At 36.8% G+C, this 25,444-nt stretch overlaps 2 protein-coding genes across 2 annotated transcripts in view; both read left to right on the top strand.

Moving 5' to 3' along the window:
* The window catches only part of LOC140171826 (phosphatidate cytidylyltransferase 2-like), a 38,193-nt gene extending 34,089 nt beyond the window's left edge, over nt 1–4,104 (top strand). Inside the window, exons 11-13 of the mRNA XM_072195159.1 lie at nt 419–553; nt 2,103–2,206; nt 2,677–4,104. Of these exons, the coding sequence (XP_072051260.1) occupies nt 419–553; nt 2,103–2,206; nt 2,677–2,803 (366 nt within the window). The 3' untranslated portion in view covers nt 2,804–4,104. The remainder of the gene's footprint in view (nt 1–418; nt 554–2,102; nt 2,207–2,676) is intronic.
* Nucleotides 4,105–20,930: 16,826 nt separating this feature from the next.
* The window catches only part of LOC140171825 (protein bicaudal C homolog 1-like), a 134,175-nt gene continuing 129,661 nt past the window's right edge, over nt 20,931–25,444 (top strand). The window contains 1 exon segment of the mRNA XM_072195158.1: nt 20,931–21,276. Coding sequence (XP_072051259.1) covers nt 21,012–21,276 — 265 coding nt within the window. The 5' untranslated portion in view covers nt 20,931–21,011.

The following is a 25,444-nucleotide window of genomic DNA, read 5'->3' as shown; positions in this document are numbered from 1 at the left end:
GGTGAAAGATGAATTGTTCCATTCCACGAGCGGGAACGGCGAGTGGAATGGAACAATACATCTTTCACCGAGTGATTATATTTCGACCATTACACCTAATTAAGACAGTTAATATTTGTTTTATATCACTCATGCATAAATTCTATTACTAAAATACTATTTAAGGTAGGAAATACATTTTTTCATCAACATAACACCATGTTTTGCCATGATATATTTCACATTTTGGGATCCACCCCATTACTAAATCGGCGAGTCCAAGAGTCAGCGCACGGCTTGGCGCAGGCGCGCTACGCCAGAGCACATGATGGTAAAGACTATCACACGGAGAGGGTGATAGTAAAAATGGCAAATGGTAATCAACCAATGAACTGTCTAGAATTTATGTATGAGTGATATAAATTTCATTATCTTACAGGTTGGTTTAAATTGGACGACAGTCATCATGATGCCAGCACAGATCCATGCGTTTGTCATTGGTTTGTTCGCATCACTCGTCAGTCCATTTGGCGGATTCTTTGCAAGTGGTTTCAAGAGAGCTTTCAAAATTAAGGTAAGCGAAGGGGAAACTAAATGGGCTATTGCAGTTGAAATCCATATAGCCCGTATGGAAGACACGACCTTAATCTCCCACACAGGGAGTGTAGATATCAAATGGCATCCCCCATTCAGGTAACCCCATTTGATATTCACACTTCCTATGCAGAAGATTAAGGTCATGTCTTCCATAGGGGGTGTATGGATTTCAACTGGAATAGCACAGTACCCCTTCCAGTTTCGGTATTGTTTATTCAAAGTTCTAACTTTGTTAGAATTAAATTAAATTCAAGTTAAATATTTGCCAAACAGCAGTAAAGTTTTTCATTGTGTGATTACAGATAATGGGAATAAAATAAAAAATGCTACAAGTAACATTAAGGTATGCTTCTCCGTGCATACCCATCAGTGAAGTCAAAGACTGACATACTCCCAAATACCTTTCTTGTATCATTATACAGATGGATACAAAATATGTTATGTATGTACACGTATGTTACAATAGTGGCAGTCTAGCACCCTGCCTGTATATTATGAACATCATAATGTAAACCACCCAGCATCGCATAGCCCCACAATTTGATGCCAGCTTCCATGGCTATATGTATATATATGACATCAGCTACAGCCAAACTTGCCAGCTAGAAATTTACTACTGTTCGCAGATGTTGGTTGCACATAGTGATTATTAGGAAATACAAGTTACCAATGAGCCCAGTAGCAGATATCAATAGATTAAACCAGGCAAAGATAATTTTCTGTATGTTGTGGTTTAGAACCAATTAGCGAGCAGTTCACTTGGCATAAAACTGAATTTAAATATGCCGATTCAACAGTTGGAGCTCATACGTTGGACTTGCAACTGAGGAATTTGTCCAGATGTTGTTGACAAGCGTTTCCATGCTTACTGTAGATGTCATAGTACTTTTCGTGGACAAAATAGTACAAGTACGGTTTTGTTTGTATTAAACACCCCCTCCCACTGCAATAAATATTGAAATGCAAAACTATCCATGCCATATCGTGTGAGTAAGCTTAAAACTTGCCTCTGATGATTGCTAAATAACATCAACAAAACCTATTATGACTCAAACTTTTATTATGGATTTACGTATGTAATTTTGTTGTATTTACCGCAAAAAATATCATGTTCAATGCGGTTTCTGTGTGCCACCACTATCTTGAATTTGAAGCCGGAAGCGAGTGATTCTAGAAGGTCACCGCCGATTTTAAGGTTTTTTTCACTGAAAATTCACTTCTAATCCCCCGCTTTTTGAAAACAATGCAATGCCCCCAGGCATTTAATACAAACAATATGGTGTGTGGTTTAAAAATATTGTGCTTGACTCTGTCTCGCCCAAATATTTTTGAACTCATAGCTCAGCTCAACCAATAACTTTGTGTATGGTTCTCAATCCATCCAATTTATAGTTGTCAACGAATTTGGTTTATTTGTGTTTTCACGTAAATTATACAAACTCTGAAAATATTCAACATAGATTAGTGGAATAAGTTTGGTGTCTAAATCACATAATTTTAATCTGCATATAACTTTTCTATTACAGGATTTTGGTGATGTCATCCCAGGTCATGGAGGTATCATGGATAGATTTGATTGCCAGTTCCTTATGGCTTCCTTCCTTTATGTTTACATTAATACATTTATCAAGTAAGTCAATGTTTGTTTGAGTGAATGTTCTTAGTCTCAATATTTGTTGTTTGTGTGTGGGGTGCAACTTTTTTTGCCTACAACAAAGGACTCGCACGCAAGTCTTGGTACATTCAAATTGGGGACCTACCTGAAAACGAGCACCGTCTGCAGTTTGCGAAGGTCGGTAGGTCAGTTGTCATATTTTGTTCTGTGTATTATACACAGCGATAAACACAAAAATAAGCACAATAGACAAGCAATAGCAATACACAATGTCCGTAGTTGCCAGAAGACACAGGTAGGGTGTGTGTGTATACCATGTGAGTGCGCTTCTGTGAACACCATCAGTGGGGGGATACAACATATGTGAAATCATTGGGTAATGGATTATAAACAATTTTTATCTTTAGGAAAAATAGTTTTCCTATTTCCTTTCAAACAATATAGTATTTGCATACTAGTATACTACTTCTTTTCTATTTCCACAGAACTCCTAACCCATCCAAACTAGTCCAGCAGGTCCTCAACCTCAGCCCAGAAAATCAAGTAGCAGTATATACACAACTAACAGAAGTGCTGACAAAAAGAGGATTAATACCAATAACACCGCCATAATAAAAGAGGAATGTTGCAAAACTTGCAAGGAACATTATGTTGCAAACATTCAAGCTAAAATGTCTGCCAAATTTAGAAGAGTTGAGAACTTATCATTGCAACTGACGATCGGTGGAAGATGTACACAATAGTAGCAACCTCGGTTTTGAAAGTGTAGTCCATTGTTAATAGGTGTCAATGTTGAGTACACATATGAATATGTTGGTAAGCTAACATAACATTGTAGGGGTATTGTTTTGTCATATCTAGCATTATGGTCCTTGACCAAAGAAGTAATTTTCATGCAATTGGCTTTTCCAGTCGAAACCCATACACCCCTATGGAAGACATGACCTTAATCTCCCATACAGGGGGTGTAGATTTCAAATGGAGTCACCCATTCAGGTAAACCTGGTTTGAAATTCCCACTCCCTATGTGGGAGATTAACGTCATGACTCAACTGCTCAGAAGTGGGAAAGTGCAATAGCTGCTATGTGTAGATGATTACAATATATTGTGTGTAAATTGTCAAATGTTCACAGGGCAGCTATTGCACTTACCCACTTCTGGCACTAGAGCAGTCGATGTCTTTCATAGGGGTGTATGATTTTAACTGCAATAACCCAATGCAAGTTTGTCAGGCATTGCTGCATGTGCTATACTTGGTAGATTGCAGCATGTTGAAAACTGTTAATGGTACCAACATACATCATGTCAAATTAACTGTTTTTTATTCACAATATATGTACTGTGATTCATCTACAGTGAGATATTTTATATTGATGTCATATAGAGAATACAGTTAACAGTATTATTCACACATATGGTATTAGGTGCCGGCAATGGCATGAGCATTATTTACTATTTTTAACCATCATTTGACGTGAATATCTTACGATTTAACTTTTGTACACATTAATCATCTGTACTCCCAAAACCCAGTAAGTACGAAATAGATTTTGCAGCTGGTACTCCTCGGCCTATTCGCCCTTTTGGACAGATCCGCCATCTTGCTACCAAAACGAGGTTCTCCCTGCAAACATGTGCCAGTGAGAACCAGTGCATGTCACAATGGGCTTATCCATTTGAGATCTATACCCCTCCTGTGGAAGACGTGACCTTAATCGTCCATGCAGGGAGCGTGGATTTCAAATGGGATTACCTGCATGGATGGGTCCATTTGAAATCTACACTCCCTATTTGGGAGATTTTAAGTCATGTCAGGGTGTATGGATTCAACTGGAATACCCCATTATGGAGATGACAAATAGTGTACCAAACACCGGACAAACTTTGACCTCAAGTGTGTGCCTATTTGCGACCTGCGACCTGCGTGTAATGTTTAGGCCAATTATTCACACTAAGCATTACATATGCAAACAGTTAAATGCTCTAGCTTGAAGACACCAATTATTCTTTGATTTTGTAGCCTTGGCCATGAAATGCCAGAGATGCAGTGTTTTGGACCCAATGGTGATAATCCACTGTAACAATTTCTCATAGCTGTATGTATGGAGCTTTGAGGAATTCCAAGCTATCCCAGTCTACCCCTGTAGATGCACTTCTACAGTGGCCAGTAAAGTGGGTCTGAAAGGACAGTTTACAAGAAAAGTATTCCTTATCAGAATGCATTTGGTCAACAACAAAAAAAGGTTTCATTTACTTTTAAGTAAATGCTCATTAAAATGCTCATTTGTATGTTATACTTTTCTCTTGCACTCAGGCTGCAGTGACACTTAGCCTAGCACAGGAATCTATTAACAGATTTTACAGCTTTATTCCATAAGCTGCTTAATTCCTGAATAGAGTCTAAATCATGAATATTTTACACCAAGGATTCACTCACCTTTCCCTTGCCCCTTCCCTTTACTGCCAATGCCCCGTACTGCAAGTTTTTGTAATATTTGATGCAAACAAAGTCCCGGAAATATCCATTGATGGTATGTAGTAAAGTCAATGGTAAGTTGTCAACTCTTTTTGCCAAGCAGTTGTTAATTTGTGTGTTACAAGACATGTGTACAAGATGACTGGATAATAATTATGAAGTCAATAATTTTATATCAAAAAATTATAATTCAAAATAGGTAGAGAAACAAATTACCACAGTGGAATATACAGGGATGTAAATTTTCTGGAACTTTCAGGAATTCTGGAAATTGGGCCATAAACCAGACAGAAGTCATAATTCATAGTGCGTTGAGAACAAGTTACTTGTAGGACCCTTGCATTCTATGCTTCTTTACCAGCAAAGAGGTCTTATGCAATTGTCCATTATGAATAAAGTACATTCAACCTGCTTCAATACAAAACTATCCTTCAACCACCCTCTGATTGCATACATTTGGTTAAATGCTTGTATGGGTATACAACACAACTTTCACATGGGAATGAGACTACATCAGTGATCTTGTATGCATGTCTTAAGCTGAATTTACACTCAACGATGAGCGATTGGTTTTTGGCCAATGAGGGGGCGTGCTTTTCTCAGCATTAAAAAGTGCTCTACCTCATTCGCTTGTCACTTAAGCAACTTGAGTGTATGTTCAGCTCTACTATTAATAGTGACCTGTCAAATCAAGTAGGGGGCGCTTGTCATCGTAAATAAGAAATTGTATAATAATAATGAAAAGTGCGTATTTTTGAATCGTCAGATTGAATTTGAACACAGAGGATATTTTTATTGGATTAAGTGTTTACAAAAGTTACAAAAATTTGCCTTTGGATAATTTTCCTGACAGGCGCCCCCTGGAGATGAAACAGGTCTATTATACCGGGACTTTCAAGTGCAAATACCTTGTGCAAAATGCAAGAGAGGCAAAATAAGTAGAGAAAAGCAGAAAAATTTGCATCGTATGCAATACTTTTCTGTTTCATAATAATATGTATGTATGTATATTATATATTTAAATCGGATCAGATTTATTATGCACATGCACATGGTTAGGAAATACTAATTAAAAATCTTGCTTGTGGATTGGAATTTGTTTGAAAAATAGCCCTTTGTTGTGAGATCCCAATGTGGCACATAATGTGGATATCATTTTTGCAGAATGCTGAATAATGGTGGATTCTAAACCGTCACTGTCTAACATGTGAAGTATTTTACAGTTTCTACCAAAGAAGAACGGCAGTTGTTTACATTTTGAGAGCATGCACAGCGTAAACACGGAACAGGGATGTTTTGACTGGCTGATACCATCGTCTGACAATCATAACAACAGACGCGTTAATTTGATTGGCCGATTATGCGTCAAAACATTGTTCAGCACAAACAAATCTCCGCTTATGTCGCTCATTAACAGGGCGCTTGCGTCAATCTGAGCAAGGGACTGCTGTTCTTCTCTGAAACAGAGTGTAGGCTATTTACTGAGCACGAGTAGCGCCCAAAGCAGAAACAGGTTTTCAATGTTAAAAAATCTGTAATGGCGCCCTCTCTTGACATCATGTATCAATACCAATGGTTGATTCACAGCAATATTTCCTGCGACATTGCAAAAAAGTAAGCCTCATATGCATACACTAAAGAACAGTTTAAAACCTGACTACTTCCATTGACTCAACTATTTGATAAATGTTATGTACAAAGGTGAACTATTTTTGTCCAAATAACATTGACATTAATTTTTCAAAGTCTTGTGCATGCCCTATATACAATTGAAGTTTTACAGAAAATTTTTGCAGTAACAGCCAATATGGTACAGAGACTCGGACGAGTGAGGAGTTTAACACCAATGTCATAATATACTACATCATTTGGGTATGATAGATCCCAATTCACAAGACAAGTTTGTGTATAATAATGTGAAAATATAAATGATGTGACAAGCTAATTATGTATTATTAATTATCACAATGGAACTAGTTTTGATACAGATATAGTGAACTATATGAAGGAAAAATAATAATTTGTGCTATTTTATTGAAGTTTGTTCTGTGGATATGTATTTTTAGTAAATAATCACTTGTAGCAAATTATAGTCTATTGTTTATAATTAAACTGAAGCTTATACTTTAGAGGAAAGCTTATTGCTTGTATTTAGGGGTTGATCTTGGTATTTTTAGTGATAAATTATTTTAGCTTCTGTATTCTTTGTAATTAAGTTTGAAAGATTGGTGATTTGTAATGCTGTTTAGGTTGATTGTGTTATAAAATTTACACATTGAACAGAAATATTTAAGTCAAGAACAACTCAGATTTGTCAAGCCATGGGTCAGTTGGGATATTCCAGTTGAAATCCATACACACTCTGGAAGACATGATCTTAATCTTCCACACAGGGGGTGTGAATTTAAGATGGAGTTAGCTGATGGGTTAATCCATTTGAAATCTTCACCCCGCATATGGGAGATTAAAGTCATGTCTTCCATAGGGGGTGTATGGATTTTAACTGCAATAGCCCATTGCACAAGTAATTTGACTGCTCAGTGCCAAACGTGGGTAAGTGCAATAGCTGCCATGTGTAGCTGACTAGCTGCTATGTGTAGATGAGTACAATATACTGTGTGTAAATTGGCAAATGTTCACAGGGCAGCTATTGCACTTATCCACAGAAATGTAAATATCAACAAATTGTAAAGTTCAATGAAAGTTTGTGATCATGAGTGAAATGTGTCATTACATCCTTAAGTAGAAATCTTCTGCACTTTTTCCCTGATGTAGCATCTGTATTGGGCAAACGAAGGCAGGGTCAGAAATTTGGCAAGAATCTGAAAATCCATTCTGGCTAAGTTTCTCAAGACGAGATTTGCGAGAATCTGTGTAGATTCTTGTAAATATATTAAGTTTATGCACTAGATTCAAGAGAGGGAATCCATATCCATAATATTTATCATCATCTTTGCCGATTTTAGCGTGTGCAGTGTAAACACTGAAGTGGGTTCTGATTGGCTAATTTCATTACATAATGATAAATTGGCACAGCGTTCACTAAACAAGCTGTGCACCATCATGTGACCCACAAAGGACCATGCCGAGATTAAGAGAAATTCTTTTGCTAGGATCCAAATGGATGATGATGATTAAAAAACAGTCATGGACCAGATTTAACAATCAATTAGGATTATTTGGATCATTTAATGTAGCTTTTCTGTAGTGACTGATTTAGTTATTTGAAGTAATGTTAGAAATGGACCAAAAACAACCATGGATAAATCCAAAGATAATTTGATTTTAAGAAACACACTTCCAAGATATAGTCATTTTATTGAAACCTTTTTCAAGATATTTGAAAAGCCTTTTTACCAAGGTATTATATAATCCAAGGTATTTGTCAAAACTATAAACGTAATTATATTCAAACGTATTTTTGCTAGTTTTTTCCTATGTTAACATTCCATCTGGGGTGCATTTTGCTTACATTTATGCAAGTCCTTTAACCCATGGCAAGTCATCCGTAGAAATACAATGAGCTTTGGACTTAAAATGATGGGTGTAGCACTGACAATGCATTGTAAATGTTAGCAAACTACACTGGTTCCACAGTGAATATATATACTGCGCCAATAAAGTATCCTTACACTTGGAAAAATAATCACAATTTCAAAACTGAACAATATTTGGGCAAATTTGTTTTTTTAATAGATGCACTATCTAATTCTGCACATTATGACACCACATTGAATCCAATGTGACCTCAAGAAGTAAAGTTACAAGCAAGTGAATAGACGAAGGTCCAGTTTTAAAAGTGACAAACTGGCCTATACAAGGCGCAAAAAGATTCCGACAAGCGCAGCAAAGAGACAACACAGTTTCTTCAATGAAGCATTATTTAAAGCAGTTTTTATTTCAGTTTTTACTTCTCTGTACTTTTTATAACTTTCACTTTATTTGTCAGTTCTTTTGTTTCAGTTTTCTTTTGTTCCTTTTGTTTTAAATTAAAGCCAAACGCATAAGTCATTCACCACTCTCAAACCAGATTTGTGGTCTGTGGAGTTTTGAATAGGCCAGTGTGTCACTTTTGAAACCGGACCTTCGTCTAATCAAATGCTTGTAACTTTACTTCTTGAAGTCACATTGGATTCAATGTGGTTTCAACAACTCTTCCTATACTTTTGTACAGGAGCCAACCGTTGTTAATCCGTGATGAACCCACACTTTTACAGTAAGCGTATACGCGAACGCCAGCGCACATCCGTGTTACGCGTGAGCACGTAAAATTCGTCATATCTGGAATCGCAGTGTGCGTATCACGCTTACAAGTTGAATTCAGCATTTTGGAAGTATCGGATAAAGATTGCCGTTTTATTCAGTTTTATTGCTGATATCAACAGAAATCACCGATCTTTTTGTAAGGCTGACTGTCAATGTTTAACTGACATTCCTTATGAAATAATCATGTGAATTATACGATCTGTAGCTTGTTTTCATTGTTGAAAGGGATTCAATCATGTTTCACCGTTGTTCATCGCCGATTAACAACTCGCGTCCGGCGCGTCTGCGTGGTTTACTTCGCTTGGGCAGCTAAAGCTGCCCTCGCAAGTAAACCACGCAGACGACGCTGTCGCATCGTCGTTAATCGGTGATGAACAACGGTGAAACATGATTGAATCCCTAAGTCATAATGTGCAGGATTAGACAGTGCATCTATTAAAAAAACAATTTTACTCCAATATTGTTCAGTTTGGAAATTGTGATTATTTTTCCAAATGTAAGGATACTTTATTGGCGCAGTATATATATATATTTGTTTAAAATGATCAGTTTAGAAACTTCCAATCAATCTTGCCAGTTTACTGACAATCAAAAGTAATGAAACATGTACATGTATGAGCTTGACAAGCCTAGCATGAATTTCCATTCATATCCTCAACTCTTACTTGATGACATATGTAGGTCCCAGTCCAATTCCTTGTTGGATGATTAATGCACTAACTGCCTCAGATATATTAAAGGATTGCGTGACACAACGACTTTTGTGTGCACATTTTATCCAATACAATGATTCACATGTGCAACTATCATATTTGCACAGCACATGGATTTTCACTGCTTTAATCTAGTAAACATTTTGCTTTGGACCTTTGAATATTCCTCAGGGGTGAGCTCATTGAGTTATACCTTGCTTTGCTAGCGCCAAAGACAGAATGTTTTCGCTTTGTTTTTCGCAATGCCGTCCATACACCTGATGTGCAGTTATCATCTCTAATTGTTAAATTGAGAAGAAAAGTTCCAAGACTGATCTGAAACTAGGTTGATAACAAAATTCGGGTTTATGAACAATGACTATTCCCAGAAGATTTTGACAGAGAACAATAATGAATTATAATATAAGAATTCTTGGTAATAATGCATCTAGGCCAAGTAAAAAAAATATTGTGTTTCTCGTCCCCTCGCCAAGATCAATTTTAATGCTGCATCAATTTATTGTTTGTTATTTTCAAAAATACTGTAAAAATTCAGAGAAAAAAGTAATAAATGAATATATCATATCTATTTTTTGTGTGTATCCATCATTTTCAACTATTTCTCAATGAAAAAATACTACGCACAACACTATGAAACATAAATACTAAATACTATATATTACAAAAATATGATCAATAAGGTATGTCCATCTTGAAAAAAAAATAACCAAAAAAGCAAGAATAACAAATAATAATGGCCTCCCTCGCTGATATAAGAAAAAAGTCTTGCCGAGAAACACATTTTTTTTACTTGGCCTAGGCCTTATACAACAAAACTCTGCATATAGTATAAGTATGAAAATAAGGTTGGAAATATCATGATTTTATAAAAGTCAAAAAAAAAATGCAATGATTTAATCCTGGGGGTGCACTCACATGTAAAGGTGGTACATGTATGTGCGGCGGTCAAGGGCCCCCTTTCAGGCTCTCCGGCAGTTCCTTCAGCCCCACATTTAGATCTGCTTCAGTTCTCTGAGCCTCAAACTCTGACAATATGATTGTAGGTCTTTAAGCTCACATTTGGCAAAAATGGATTTTGTTAGCTCCACAGCCTATAGTTTGGCCCTAATTTCAGTTCATAAAGCCCCTATTTTGCCCCGAAAATCATTTAGTTCCCAAAGTTGCGCCGCACACTCCCTACCAAAATTTATGTTGAGTGCCCCTCCCCACCCACCCCATCCGATTTATTATTGCACAGGCATAACATCTCTAGACGATGATCCACAAGCCTTGACACACTTTACAGGTACATGCAGGTTAAGGATGTTTGCGGGTTATGGAAGAATGGGTCATTCCATTTAAAATCCACACTACCTCTGTGGAAGATTTAGCTATAGTCTTCCACAAAGGGAGTATGAGTTTCAAATAAAATAGACTATTGGGTAACTTCCATTTGAAATACTCACTCCAGTTGTGGGATATATAAGTAAAGCCATAATACAGAGGAGTATGGGTTTCAAAATTACATACCCTGGCCAATTACATTTGAAAAACATACTCCCCCTGTGGAAGATATTTCCAAAATCTTCCACAGGGGTAGTGTGGGTTTCAACTGGAATAGCCCAATATAGGACACCCACCTGCTGTTTGCCTATATTTGTCTAACTGTGCTATAGTGTTGAAACTGGGAGTGGATTTTCATAATAGATGAATGGTAAACCTGTTGTAATGTTTACACAGGGACATACTATAGACTCATGATCCAACATAACAATATTGACTTTTCACAAATCACAAAAAGAAAATTGAACAAAAGACAGTGTGATGTCAAACAAACTTGAACTTCTGTAGTAGAGTGGTGTATTTCCAAAGTGTAGTATTTGATTTGTTTTAACATGTTAAAATATAAATTTGCACTTTGATGTCTGCCATAGGGCCCTCTTGTTATATAATATTGCTTATTAACCTGCTGATTGGTTACAAGAACACTATTTTGATTTATTCAGCCAATCAGCAACATTGTAAGAATGGTGGTAGGGCTGATGAGGCTTAAACCCATGAGTACTACCTGCTGATTGGTTACAAGAAGACTATTATGATATATTGAGCCAATCAGCAGCATGGTAAGACTGAAGAGGATTGAGCTTAAATATATAAGCTGTGTTTTAATTGGTCATTCAGATGAATATATCTTATAATCTACCAATCAGAAATGCTGTAAGAATGGCAGTAGTTCTCATGGGTTAAGAATCAAGACCTTTAGGATTAGGATACTATTCGGTAAAAAGAGTATTTTGCGATTCTAGATTTCAAGTGGTATAAAAATCACAATTTTTTTTGAGAAAAGATAAGGATGAGGATATGGATCACGGAATGCCCTTTTAAAGACTAATTGTAATATTTCATGAAGGTATATGATTATGAAATTGGATTCAAAATGGGTAGAAAATAATCATGCAGTAACATTTATTTTGAATACAACTCAAAATTACTACATGTACAAATCTTAATTTTGTAATATTAACAAATATGATTATATTTGTTATAAGAAAATTATTCAAAGAGTTGATATTAAGTGGTTAATGGAGGTCAAATTGCAAACTTGCCTTGTTGATGTGGTGCACAAAATGATGGCGCAATCAGTACAAATTTCTACAAAGCATGCACAATTTTGCAATCTGTACATTAAGTATATCCGAAATTAGACACATTTTGGCTCGAACGAGGTAAAACAAGACATGATGCACACAGTAGAGACTGACCGATCAGATCGGGAGCTTCCTAATCGGGCCGATTATTAGCTTATCGGTAGTGATCTGCATCGGCCGATTTTTCCTTCATCCGCCGATGTAGTGCACCGATCACCCAATATCATGAAAGTAATTGTTGAAGCTTAACAAGTATTCATTTATTGGTATATTTCTTTCTTTAAATCAAGCGAAATTTAGCAAAAGAACAAGCTTTGTAGGCGATAAACATATAAAATCATACCGTGATTCAGGCACGCAGCTGAGATAATCAGGTAATTTCCGCATGCATACTTCCGGGTTACACACGCGCGCCAGTGTCAGATTGAGAGAGCTACGGGCGCGTGCAAAACTCAACACTTCCGGGTTACACACGTGCGTGTCAGCTACGGGCCGTGTGCAAAACTCAATACTGACTTGAACGTAAACACAATATTAAAATGGGGCGATCGAATGATTCGACGGACTCGGATATCAGGGGGAAAAGGTAAATTGAACTTAGAATAATCATGGTCAAATTAAGTATTGTAAATGAGCACGGAGTGTAGTTTTGTGCTCAGAGCATACATAATTATGGTAATACTTTATGCATAAGTACCCTTTCAACATACAGGTGAAATTTACTCATGGCGATGGCAGCCATTGTTTACAATTGGGGAATTGGTAATCGGTGATCGAATCGGCAGATCAAAGAGGGAATTGATCGGCCAATCGGCCGATTCAGATATGGACCTGATCGGTCAGACACTAGCACACAGTAGCTTTTTTGGTCACATTCTGTCATGAGTTTGAACTAGGGGAAAAGTCTACACTCCTCTAGACTGGATGACACTTAACTGGTGATGTAATGCCTACAAGAAGATGTGAAAAAGTGAAGGTATACATATAATTGTATAAATATTTATTCCATTTTAACATCATTGTATATTATTACAAATCATTTTTGCAGTTTTTGTTTATTTTACCTCACATATACGTTCATACAGTCACATTGTTTTTATCAGAATGCTATTATATTAATTTGGTCATAAAATGTACAAAATTAGATATTATTTGTAATATGGTATTGGCACCATAGTTATAATGGACAAGTTATAAATGGATGGTGGTTTCATTCAGAGCTGAAGTGTGTTAACCTCATGAGAACTACCTGCCGATTGGTCAAAAAGAAGTTTTCATTATCAATTGGCCCAATCAGCAACATTGTTATAATAATTTCACCACACAAAAAATTGGGGTGAATGTTAGATCGGCAGGTAGTGCTCAGGGGGTTAAAAAGTGTGCCAAATATCAGTCGATATGTAAATCATGGTTCAATATTTTAAGAGTTTTACAGCATTTTCCATTTATTATCACATTGGATGTCACATTGTAATTCCATTTGTATCACTTTGATATTGCTGCAAATTGCTAGCATTACTTTTGTATGTTTTACATCAGTAAAAATAGTTTTTAAGAAGTGTAGAAATAATAGGTTTAGATTAGTAGCATGCTTATGGAGCAAACCAAAAGATGGTGGGAGTCATATAAATGTAAATAGTTATTAGGTAGTGAAGGGGTTAAATTTCACTGACATTTTTTTTATCTTTAAAAGCTTTGATTTGATTTTGACCAACTTTGGGTTTTGTTACTTTCTTAAGGCAACTCTTGTAGTCAGACTTCCGTAATGACTTTTCAAACTCTGCCAAACCCTTTATCCTTCCTCTGCCAACATCTAGATGTAATCCTTATTATTAGGGGAAACTCTAGCTTGTTTCCCATGTTTAGGCTGCCATTTGAGAACCAGTGACCAGTGACCTGCAAACTTAAGCCTTCTGATGCTATTAGGTAGTGAAGGGGTTAAATTTCACTGACATTTTTTTTTTATCTTTAAAAGCTTTGATTTGATTTTGACCAACTTTGGGTTTTGTTACTTTCTTAAGGCAACTCTTGTAGTCAGACTTCCGTAATGACTTTTCAAACTCTGCCAAACCCTTTATCCTTCCTCTGCCAACATCTAGATGTAATCCTTATTATTAGGGGAAACTCTAGCTTGTTTCCCATGTTTAGGCTGCCATTTGAGAACCATTGACCAGTGACCTGCAAACTTAAGCCTTCTGATGCTGAGTTTCTCAGAATTTTTTTTTTCAGATTGGCAGTAGTTTCCTATACAGTTCCTAATTGGTTGTGTGAGTTGCCATGGAACATCTAGTGCTATAATATGCAATGCTGGTTTTTTACTGCATGCCGCTTGCACTTTTCTGCAAGCGGTAGTATGACTCTGTGCTTATTGGCCAAAATTGTATCCTGTTCTTATACGTCAGAGCGACACAGCTCCTGAATTGACTTGAAACCAACTTCTAGGGATCTTCCACTTTGGGTAAAGCGGTGAAGTAATATAATCGATATATCGGCTTGCCGCTGGTTACTGCTTGCGTTTCTGGTGTGACTGCACAGTGAATCAAAATTGTTGTCAGAGCTGCAAGTGGCAGGAAAGTATGAAAGCAGCATAAGAAATGTGAATGTAGCAACCATTACAGGAACCATCATGTATTGTTATTTGTTACAGATGGGGACGGGTAGTTTTTTTAAAACTAAACTAACTAGTTATTTTTGTATGGCTTCATTGATCTTGCAGTTTGTTCCCTTAATGGGCTATTCCATTCAAAACCCATACACCCCCTGTAGAAGACATGACCTTCATAGTCCATACAGGGAGTGTGACTTTCAAATGGGATCACCTGAACGGGTGACTCTATTTGAAATCTACACTCCCCCTGTGTGGAAGATTAAGGTCATGTCTTCCTAGTGGGAATATGGATTTTAACAGGAATAGCCCAATGTACCAAGGAATATTGAAGGGGAAGAAGTGATATCAAGTAAGAAGCTAGAATAGTTTCACTTTGGACGAGTCAATGACATCAGTGCTCATTTCATTAGGTGCGCTTCAAATCACTATGTTGTAATGCCCTTTATTCTGTAAACAGTAAAAATGTACAGTGCGAATATTACACAATTATTCCAGGAATATACCGAAGTATTACATCAAGCTCCTAGGAGTTTTTCTTTCCCATTCTAAAGATTCCTTGGTTATGGTACAGGTACGTGGTATGTGATTTGTACTGTACTGCAACATAGAAAAATCAATGTTAAAAAAAATAAAAAATAAAAAATTCAAAAAAAAAAAATCATGTGCTGGTTATCACATGAGATGATGATGTAAGTAAAAAAGATAATGTTATAATTGACAAAATTATATTGTATATAAAATTATATGAAATGTTACTGAGTAGCATGATTATGAAAAAAATATGGGTTATTTGAATTTCAGATTCTTTTTGCCAGAGTAGGATTCATAGATCTCTGGAAGTTTAGTTCTGTTTTTTCATCATATTTAAGTATATTTTAGTGTTTCTCTTGGACTTGGGATAGGAACCAACTTTCACAAAGACCAATAATTTCTATCTGGTACACATTTAATTTTAGTTTATTGCTGCTATTGGGTCAACTCAAGAGAAAGTGATAGACTCTGCACAATCTGAGGTTACTGTTTCGAATCCAGGCTACTTTTTGAACATTGCAATGCATATAGTCAGTCAGGCCCTTAATAACAGTACATGTACTGTACTGAATAAAGCGTAGTATCAACATGTACTCTGATTGAGCATGTTGAGGAAAGTGAACACTCTTGTCAAATTCAAAGATGTTGAATAAGGAGAGCCCAGACTCCACCATGTGTATGTGTCACTCATGGAGGGTAAACCAAGATTATTTCACCATGCTCCTGGCACACAGTGATTTTAAGCATGTGTTTATGATCTGAATATAATGTGTAAACAGTTAGATACATAGAGTAACTCACAGAACCAGAAACTTAATGGTGGTGTAAAATCGGACCTGCGTAAGAAGTTAAAATGACTGTCACTTTTCACTCACTCCCTCCCTTTGTATTCTTAACCAAAGCAGCTTCAGTTATTTGAGCTTTTAGTGTGTATCATTGGGCTGTTCCATTCCATTTGATATCTATACACCCCCTGTGAAAGACATGATCTTAATCTCCCACGGAGGGGAAGTAGGTTTCAAACATAATCACCCATTGTGTCTTCCAAAGGGGGATGTATGGCTTTCAACTGAAATAACTCATTTTATGTTTCATACATATGAAGCATGACCTATAAACAGTCTTGGCATACTGGTCAAGTGACGCAGATTAAACTAGCAAAGAATATACGATGGCTATTACATACTTTATTTCATCAGTAATTATTATGACTGTATATAGGATGGTGCATGATGTTTTGTGTCTCAGGTTATATTGTATTTGATTTGTGTTCATATTGGTATGATGATGATTTAAGTTTAAGGTGAACTGATAATTTTGTGATATTTTCAATTGGGTTTTAGGGTTAAGAGATCTGGCTTTGAACTTCATCCTGTTTGTGTACTTGGTACAATCATTTAAAACCATATTGTAACATTTGCAAAGGAGGACACCCTCAATATTTTTCAAAATCCCGTTTTTAAAATTGGTTGTAATATACTTTATTAAACTAACATACCCTGCAAAAGACTTTAGGTGCTGTAGTTTTGTCAAAATCCGAGATTTTGAATAAAGCGCAGGAACTGGTGTTTAATTATTATGATAGAAATATAAGTCGCATGCATACACGATGTGCATAACACAGTATGTACATGGCGTGCGGAATATCAAGGACCGTACCGTAGCAAAATTCGATGGAGTGACACGCATCAGCACTGGTAATAAATTCCCATTTCCTTTGCTTTACCTCAGTTGTTCAGCTCAGCTGTTATGTCACTAACAGGGGACATATCCGACAGTATTAGCTAACATTTTATGGAAAAGAAATACTAATCTATTTATAATGGAAATGTTACAATATGGCTTGAAGTTTTTCATGTTGTGTAGGTAGGTGGGCCTGGATGATCCTACCATCATGGATTTCTAACATTTGCACTTTTCTTTCCATTACTATTGTGAGGTTCGAATTAGCTGAGCAAAATATTATTGATGACTACATGTTGTCATTGGCTAAATGAGCATATTTTCATCTGTAAGGGTAAAAATTAATGACATTTCTTGTCCGCCATGTGTGACGTATGTAGAATTTCAAATCAAGGTGGCAGTGTGCGCAATGGGCAAACGGTGAATTACCGTATTCGTTCCATGAACCGCTCATGCCCTAGAAGCGCCCACCCAGAGACTACCCAGCAACTTTACAACACATGATCCTCTATCATTATGTGCAGGAGCCAACTACACATGAACCTCCTGATCTGCTTTGTTCTTGGCTCTTTTATTCCTTTCATTTACCTCAGAAAGAAATGCCGCTGAAGATTATGTTCAAACATGTACAGGGTTGTATTTCTTAAATTAATACACATTTTTACCATATGGGCCTATTTCTTTGCACCAATGCGAAACTACAGGTTTAATCAGTTTTAAGAATGTCAAAATTAGCATATATTTTGCTGGCGAAATTACTATTTTAAGGTGGGTACTGTAAGATATGAACAAGATTTTGAACAATATATGGCTCATTCATTAAGTGTATATCCTCACTTTTGTTAGTTGATATTGTTTAAATATGTTGCATAACAAGAAAATGAATAAATATGTAGCATAGAGAGAGAAAGAGGTACCAGATGTCTTACTTATTCTTCATTTCATGGGGTCTAACTGGGGCACATACAATTTTGGTAGGTATGCTCCTGGAATTTTCAGGTGGTTGGTCTTTAGGAACTGACAGCATACCAGTAAAATGGGATCTTTTGGAGTTGCGAATAAGTAAAAAAAAAAGGAGGGGGGTTCTTTTGGAGCTGCAAAAAATCAAAATCAAAACCCCCATAAAAGCAGAAAATGTAATGAATGAAAATTTTCTTTGCTTTACCTCAGTTGTTCGGTTCAAAATTAAAAGGGGGCATATGATATCTGACAGTAAAATGTTTTATGGAAAATAAATACTACGCTATTTTTATGCAAATGTTATAATAATGGCTTTAATGAAAGGTAGTGCACATTTTTACCATACGGACCTATTTCTTTGCACCAATACAAGACTGCATGTTTAATCAGTTTTAAGAATGTCAAAATTAAGAATGTCAAAATTAGCTTATTATTTTGCTGGCAAAATTACTGTATATCATTTTAAGGTGGGTACTGTAAGGTATGACAATTATATCATCTATATAATAGTCACAATTTTGGGAAGATTTTGAACAATATATGGCTCATTCATTAAGTGTATATCCTCACTTTTGTTAGTTGATATTGTTTAAATATGTTGCATAACAAGAAAATGAATAAATATGTAGCATAGAGAGAGAGAGAGAGAAAGAGGTACCAAGTGGCTTACTTATTCTTCATTTCAAGGGGTCTAACGGGGGGGGCACATACATTTTTTAAAGCTGCAAACAAGTAAAAAAAAAAAAAGGTAGGGTCTTTTGGAGCTGCAAAAAATCAAAATGAAAATCAACCCCCCCCCCCCCCTCATAAAAAAGCAGAAAATGTAAAGAATGAACAAGTTAGCCTATGGGTCTTTTAGAGCTGAATTATCAAAATCAAAGAGTCTATCTCCCGGGGTCTATCTGAGCTTTGGTCAAATTTAGGGGGTCTTTTGGAGCTGCGAAATCTAATAAGGGGGTTCTTTCCAAGGGAACATACCTGTATTTGTCAATTCCCCCCCATGCCTCCCGGAAAAAAATTCCTGGTGCTGCCACTGACACTGCGACAAAAGTAACATCTTTTTCTACTAAACTTATTGACCGCCCCAAGTAGCCGAAAAGTTCTCGGTGCGATCAGATGCGATTCAATTTAGAATGGATCTTTTTAAGGCTTCTGGATGGCACTCAAAAAAATGCTCAACACCTCGCTCACATGCTTCCTCGGGATTTTTGCGCAAAAACTGGTGAAAAGAAATTACTCGAAAACTTATAGGATCCCATGCATGTATATAGGATCAAACCTGTCTTATCGAAGGTCAATATTTAAAATTTCGTTTTATTGAACACATTGTTGAGAAAACATGCAGGTTAGAGAATTAGAGAACCAATTAGGCCTACAGGTTCTGAACAGTGGGGGCAAAGTGAATTTCTTTTTTTGGGGGGAGGGGGCAAAATCAACACATTTTGCGCATTGCTGCAAAAAGTGGAACTTGATTTCGTAATTTTGGGTTTTACTGGAGGAGGTGACAACAGGGGACAACGCCCCCCCCCCGGCGCCGCCACTCGTTCTGAGTACTTTTAGTCTATTACCAAAAAAGTTCATTAGCGTGTCCTAAGCTCCTTTTATGTTTTTAACGTTGCTTCAGGTTGCTTAGATCATGATATGTTAAGCAAGAAAACGTCAAGTGAAAAACACTGGGCAAACTACACGTGGATCTATAATGTTTAGAGGGACAATACATTTGGCTGAATCCAATTAGGTGTAGGCCTAAAGGAATTTTCTCTAAAACTAGACATTAGTCCAATTTCTATCCTATACCAGGGGCGTAGCCAGATTTTTTGGTCGGGGGGGGGCAAAATAAAATTTCGAGCGCACAGACGAAAAAAATTACAGATGCATCTTATACATAGAGACTGTATATCTTCGACTGTGGCTTCCAAAAAAGGCTTTATTGGGACGATTTACGCACGTAAAATTGGTATTTTACACTATTTTTGCCCATTATTAGGATGGAAAGGGGCTCTAATTTTACAATGTGCGCGCGTAGCGCGCAAAAAGTTTGTATTTTACACTATTTGGCCCATGATCGGGCTGAATTTTACGGTAGTGCCACTTTTCTTTTCCTTTGACCTTCTGATTTTCTCTTTCATTTTTTGTCAGAAACTTTTTTCTTTCATTTTTTGTCAGGGGGGCACTCTGTCTGCCCCCCCCGCCCCATCGCTGGCTACGCTACGGTGGGCCTATATCAAATTTCATTTATATAGGCCTACGAAATAAAAATAACGATTTTGGCAAAAAACAACAACCGTAAAACCAAAAAAACAAAAAACGTTTTGATAAGTAGGGGCCTAGGCCTATTGATAACTAAACGGGTTTGTTTTTTTATTATATATTATTATTATAATAAATAATAGTAGGAAAAAGTGGAAATTTACATGATTTTGGGGGTTTGCCTCAAAAGTGTGGGGGGGGCAAGAAAAAGCAAGTATCGCCGCCACTGACGGTGGGCCTATATCAAATTTCATTTATATAGCCTACAAGTAAAAATAACGATTTTGGCACCCACCCCGGACTCAAACCAAAACACTTTGGTGAAGAAAGTTCTCAAAACACAATTTTAAAACCATTTTTTTGATTATTAAAAAAATACCAATTAATAGAGGGGTGGTATCCCGGAGGTGGTCGGGGGGGTTCATTGTACCCTTTCGATTTTTATGTATTTTCTAGTATAGTCAGGATCATCATCAGATGCAGAGCAGGAGCAGGCCTGAGTAGCTCCAGCTCCAGTGCACCTGTACCATGCACTGTTGAGTGGATCCATTCTAAGCGCAATCAATTATCGCTGTGCATGTGTTGTGAAGTTTGGCATGCTTACAGAACAGCAATGCAATGCCCAACAACAACCTGTGGAACTTTCAATCGCAAAGATAGCTAGCCATAAAACAACACAACTGCTACCAGCACTTTAGTACCGCAATGGCGGACCTTTTCGACACGGATCCAGAATTACGGGTTCTCGATAATAATGTAGCTGGATTGAGTAACAATATCAACAACGGCTGTTCGAGTCCTGGCGATGAAGAAGTGGAAACTTTGCCGGGATCGTCAGCGGGCGCGATGCAGCAGGACGAACCGCAGGAGGAAGCGGGCACCAATGAGGTGATGATGACGGTGTGTGACCCCGATCACACAGAGGAAAGATTTCGAGTTGATCGTAAAAAACTAGAGCAAATGTTACAAGGTATGTTGGTTTATAAAAACATTGAGAGATAATGGTTTATAATCCTATATTTTTAGCCCGAGCTGAGCTGCTATCTTGTCAAGTTATCAAAACAAACTGACAATGCATGACAGTGCACTACAGTTGACACTGACAGATTATCAATGCAAAACTTGAGACCAATATTCACTATCCGTGTGCCCTCCAGACGACCTTGATCAAAAGAAAACAGTGAAGCAAGTTCAGCCTAATCAATCTATGTTTTATCATTGTGTATTCCATGTTCAAAATTTGAGCTAAATGGCTAGAAGAATCTGATCATTTCCTGTCAAAATTGATACAAACTGAGAAGGAGGGGGGGGGGGGCTTGAGCACTATTGGCACCCCCAGAATGAACAGCCCCCTGTTGAAATCTTGTCTTCATAAGCCACTGATTTAACATGTGCAATACATTGAATTTAGATTAAATTGCAATTTTTATAATTTCAATTTTTAACAGGGGTTTATATGATGTGTGTCCTGTATTGTGGCCTATGAAGGGGTGGAGGGGGTGGGATCTGGTCCTTCTTGTGTAGGGCCAATAGGTTATTTTAAAATTGATACCTTGAAAAGTGGACTTTGATATAATAGGCTAGTATAAATCATTTTGCAACATCTTTCAGAATTAATGTTCAACTTTAGAACAGGTTGGACAGGTGGTGAGCTGGTGGCAGAGATATTTTCCAAAACTTCTGTGGCAATTGTAGTATTTTTACTCATTTTGCAACCCTGACACTCACTGCACAGGCCTTTAAAAATGTGAAATTAGGGAAATTTGGGATTTGGAGGTAGGGATGTATACAATTTCCTAACATGTTTCCTATAATTTCTAACAATGTATTTTAGAAGAAATTTAATGGAAATTGTGCTGTCTTGAAGTTGTAGTGAAATTTGGTTTCTTCCTGTTGTGAGTGCCAGCATAGTCCTTCAAGAATGACTCTCGGCTTGAGAAGTTTAAAACTATACTAGTATTGAGGCAAAGCATAGCTCTGGGCAACGCCTTCGGCCTCGTTGTTCGGCTTCGCCGAGCCCCCCACAGTCCTTCATTCTTGAAGGACTATGCCAGCATAGACCAGGGTCATAGCTAGAGTAGAGCGGAGGGGGTGTAATGTATGAGGGATAGACTTGTCTGCATCCTGCAAGAAGGAAATTTTGTGTATAAATCACTAATATCAGCAAATTTCAGTGTGTGTACTGAAATGATATTTGTTAGTTTAAAAGTTTAAGGTTGATTATGCATAGGCTTAGTAATTTTTGTGCAGGGGCTGGAATACGTTTTCAGCCCCCCCAATAATCCTAGGTGAAGTTAAAAAATTGTGATAAAATAGAGGGAAAATGTGTGTTTGTGACTAGTATACTGTAGGCCTAGGCCTATTTTCAGACACCGAGGGGAGGGGGCACCAATATTTTTAGGTTTCAGCTCCCCCCCCCAATGTTGAAAATCTTCCTTAGCCAATGTTATGTACTGGTATTGGAAAAAGAATATAAATTTTTGGGTCAACTCCCCTCTCTTTTTTTAGATTCTTGAGCACCATGGCAAAAAATAAAAATAAATAAAGTAATTAAAAAATGAGCCAATAATGAGGTCAATAATTCACTTTGTTTAGTGGAAAAAATATTTCTCTATGTAGCATTTGCTTCTGTGATGATTGCTGAATACTGTGAATAGGTCGCGACAAAAACACCAAAAATATCTAAGTTATTATTGACAAACTCCAATTCTTTTACATAATCTTACAATCAATGTCCAATAAATCAATTAGAGACTTTCTGAAGCTGTATCCCGGCTAATAATGTAGAAGGCAGAATCGAACCAAGAGAAGAAAAGACGTCATGTCACACAGTAAACAATGTGTAGGCGTAAATGCTTTATTTTATTATAAATAATAAACCTAGATAAATATGTTGTATTAAATTATAGAGAAGATATCAATGATGAATTTTCTGACTTGTTTCCCAAACTTTCTATTAAAACCGGTAGTTGATTCTACAGCCCTACATTTTGTAGAATTTATTGTAAAATTTATTGTCCTGAACACATTGTCATTTGCACACAGTACTTGCAGTTATCATTTTAAAACATTGTATAAAACATTGTAGGCCTAAAAAGAAAACATGTTAGTACATACCGGTAGTGTAGACTTCTATCGTCTACATCTTCATCTTCATCTTCATCTTCATCTTCATCTTCATCTTCATCTTCATCATCACCATCTTCATCTTCATCTTCATCATCACCATCTTCATCTCCATCTTCATCTTCACCTTCTTCTTCATCTTCTTCATCTTCACCTCCATCTTGATCTTCATCTTCATCTCCATCTCCATCTCCATCTCCATCTCCATCTCCATCTCCATCTCCATCTCCATCTCCATCCCCATCCCCATCCCCATCTTCATCTTCATCTTCATCTTCATGCTCCATCTTCATCTTCATCTTCATGCTCCATCTTCATCTTCATCTTTATCTTCTGATCTTCATCTTCATCTCACCATCTTCATCTTCTTCATCTTCATCTCACCTTCTTCATCACTATCACCATCTTCATCTTCATCTCTCATCCTCCTCAATGTACATGAATTCATCTTCATCCACACATGGCGCTGTGAACACACACTAGATCAAACTACATGTAGGCCTATGGCATAAATAAATGACACTCTGTCATCATGGTCATTACCAACTAAAGCACATGTAGGCCCATATCACATTCTTTGCACACTCACATTCTTTAGGAAATTACCCTAAATATTGTTCACAAATTCCCAGAAACCAGTCTCATTCATCCATGATTCACTCAAGGTTTGCAGGAAATGGTTTCTCATGAGGGCCATGGAAGTTGTCCTTAAAAATTCCCTTAAATAATTAATCATTTTATAAGGCCAAATAAAAAAAATAAACATGTTTCACGTCCCCCCGCTTCCTTTTTTGAGGTTTCTTCAATTTTATTTTTATGTTTTGAAATTCAGTTATAACTTTTCAAAAAATATGTCTAGGAAGTAGAGATGCTTTCTATAGCCTTGCTAATACACAAGAAACACTTTTATAAGGTTTTGTGATAGTTAGAGGGGGTCTCTCTCTCAGAACAACAAATAAAAAGAGGCCTCCTCCTTTTTCCAGGCATTATTGTATATGCTAAAACAGATGGGTATTTACACTGATTTTGTGATAAAATATACAAAATAAAAAGTCCCCTCTTCCTCCATTTTTTCAAAAACTCGGACGTGAAACATGTTTTTTATTTTACTTGGCCTAATGCCATTTTTTCACAAGTGCTGCAAGGTGGTAAGGTGTCTTGATTGAACCAGTAGTGGGAACAAAAAATTCTGGTAATTTTTCGGAAAAAAGAGTGTCATTCGGTGCATAGTTTTATAGTGAAGGAGTACTTCTTCTGTCATTATGTGGTCATGTGCGTCATTACCAACTAAACAAAAGTAGGCCCATATCACATTCTTTGCACACTCACATTCGTTTTAGCAAATAATTAACCTAAAAAAAATAATATTTTTCACAACTTCTCAGAAACAAGTCTCATTCATCCATGATTCACTCAAGATTTGCAGGAAATAGTTTCTCATTCTGGTCATATGGAAGTTGTTCTTAAAACTCCCCTACATTTTTAATAATGTTAAATTTATACCAGATTTTGGTTTTAAAATTTTGTCACAAGTGCTGCAAGGTGTTAGCAGGTGGTTTTCAGCCAATTGTGTTCTTTGTAACTTTGCTACAATTGGCTGAAAACCACCTGAAAAGGAGCAAAGGAATCACCAACTTAGATGGAATAATTGAACCCTGAGGAAGGGAGAAAAGGGAAGATTCTTGTCATTTTAGGAAAAAGGGGACATTCTGTGAGAACTTCAAATCTAAAATATGTGCAGTTTCTATCTACCGTATTTCGTCAAATAGTCGCCCCTCAAATAAATGCCCCCCCCCACCACTTTTTTCAACCAAGATGTTTCAAAAATTCCGATATTTCCATGCTATCTTGTGTAATAAGCTTACCAAGTTGCTCACATGGTCGGTAATAGCAGCAATAAATGGCGAAAATCTGCATCAGAAACCCGGAAGTGAACCAAAAGTCAGTGTCAAAAGTTCATGTTCGTCATTTTAGCGTGACTTTTAAGCTTACCTAATGATTTTAACGGGAAT

Source organism: Amphiura filiformis, chromosome 15, assembly GCF_039555335.1.
Source record: "Amphiura filiformis chromosome 15, Afil_fr2py, whole genome shotgun sequence".
Taxonomy (NCBI): domain Eukaryota; kingdom Metazoa; phylum Echinodermata; class Ophiuroidea; order Amphilepidida; family Amphiuridae; genus Amphiura; species Amphiura filiformis.
Note: the sequence above shows the minus strand (reverse complement) of the source record. Positions and strands in the feature narration are given on the sequence as shown.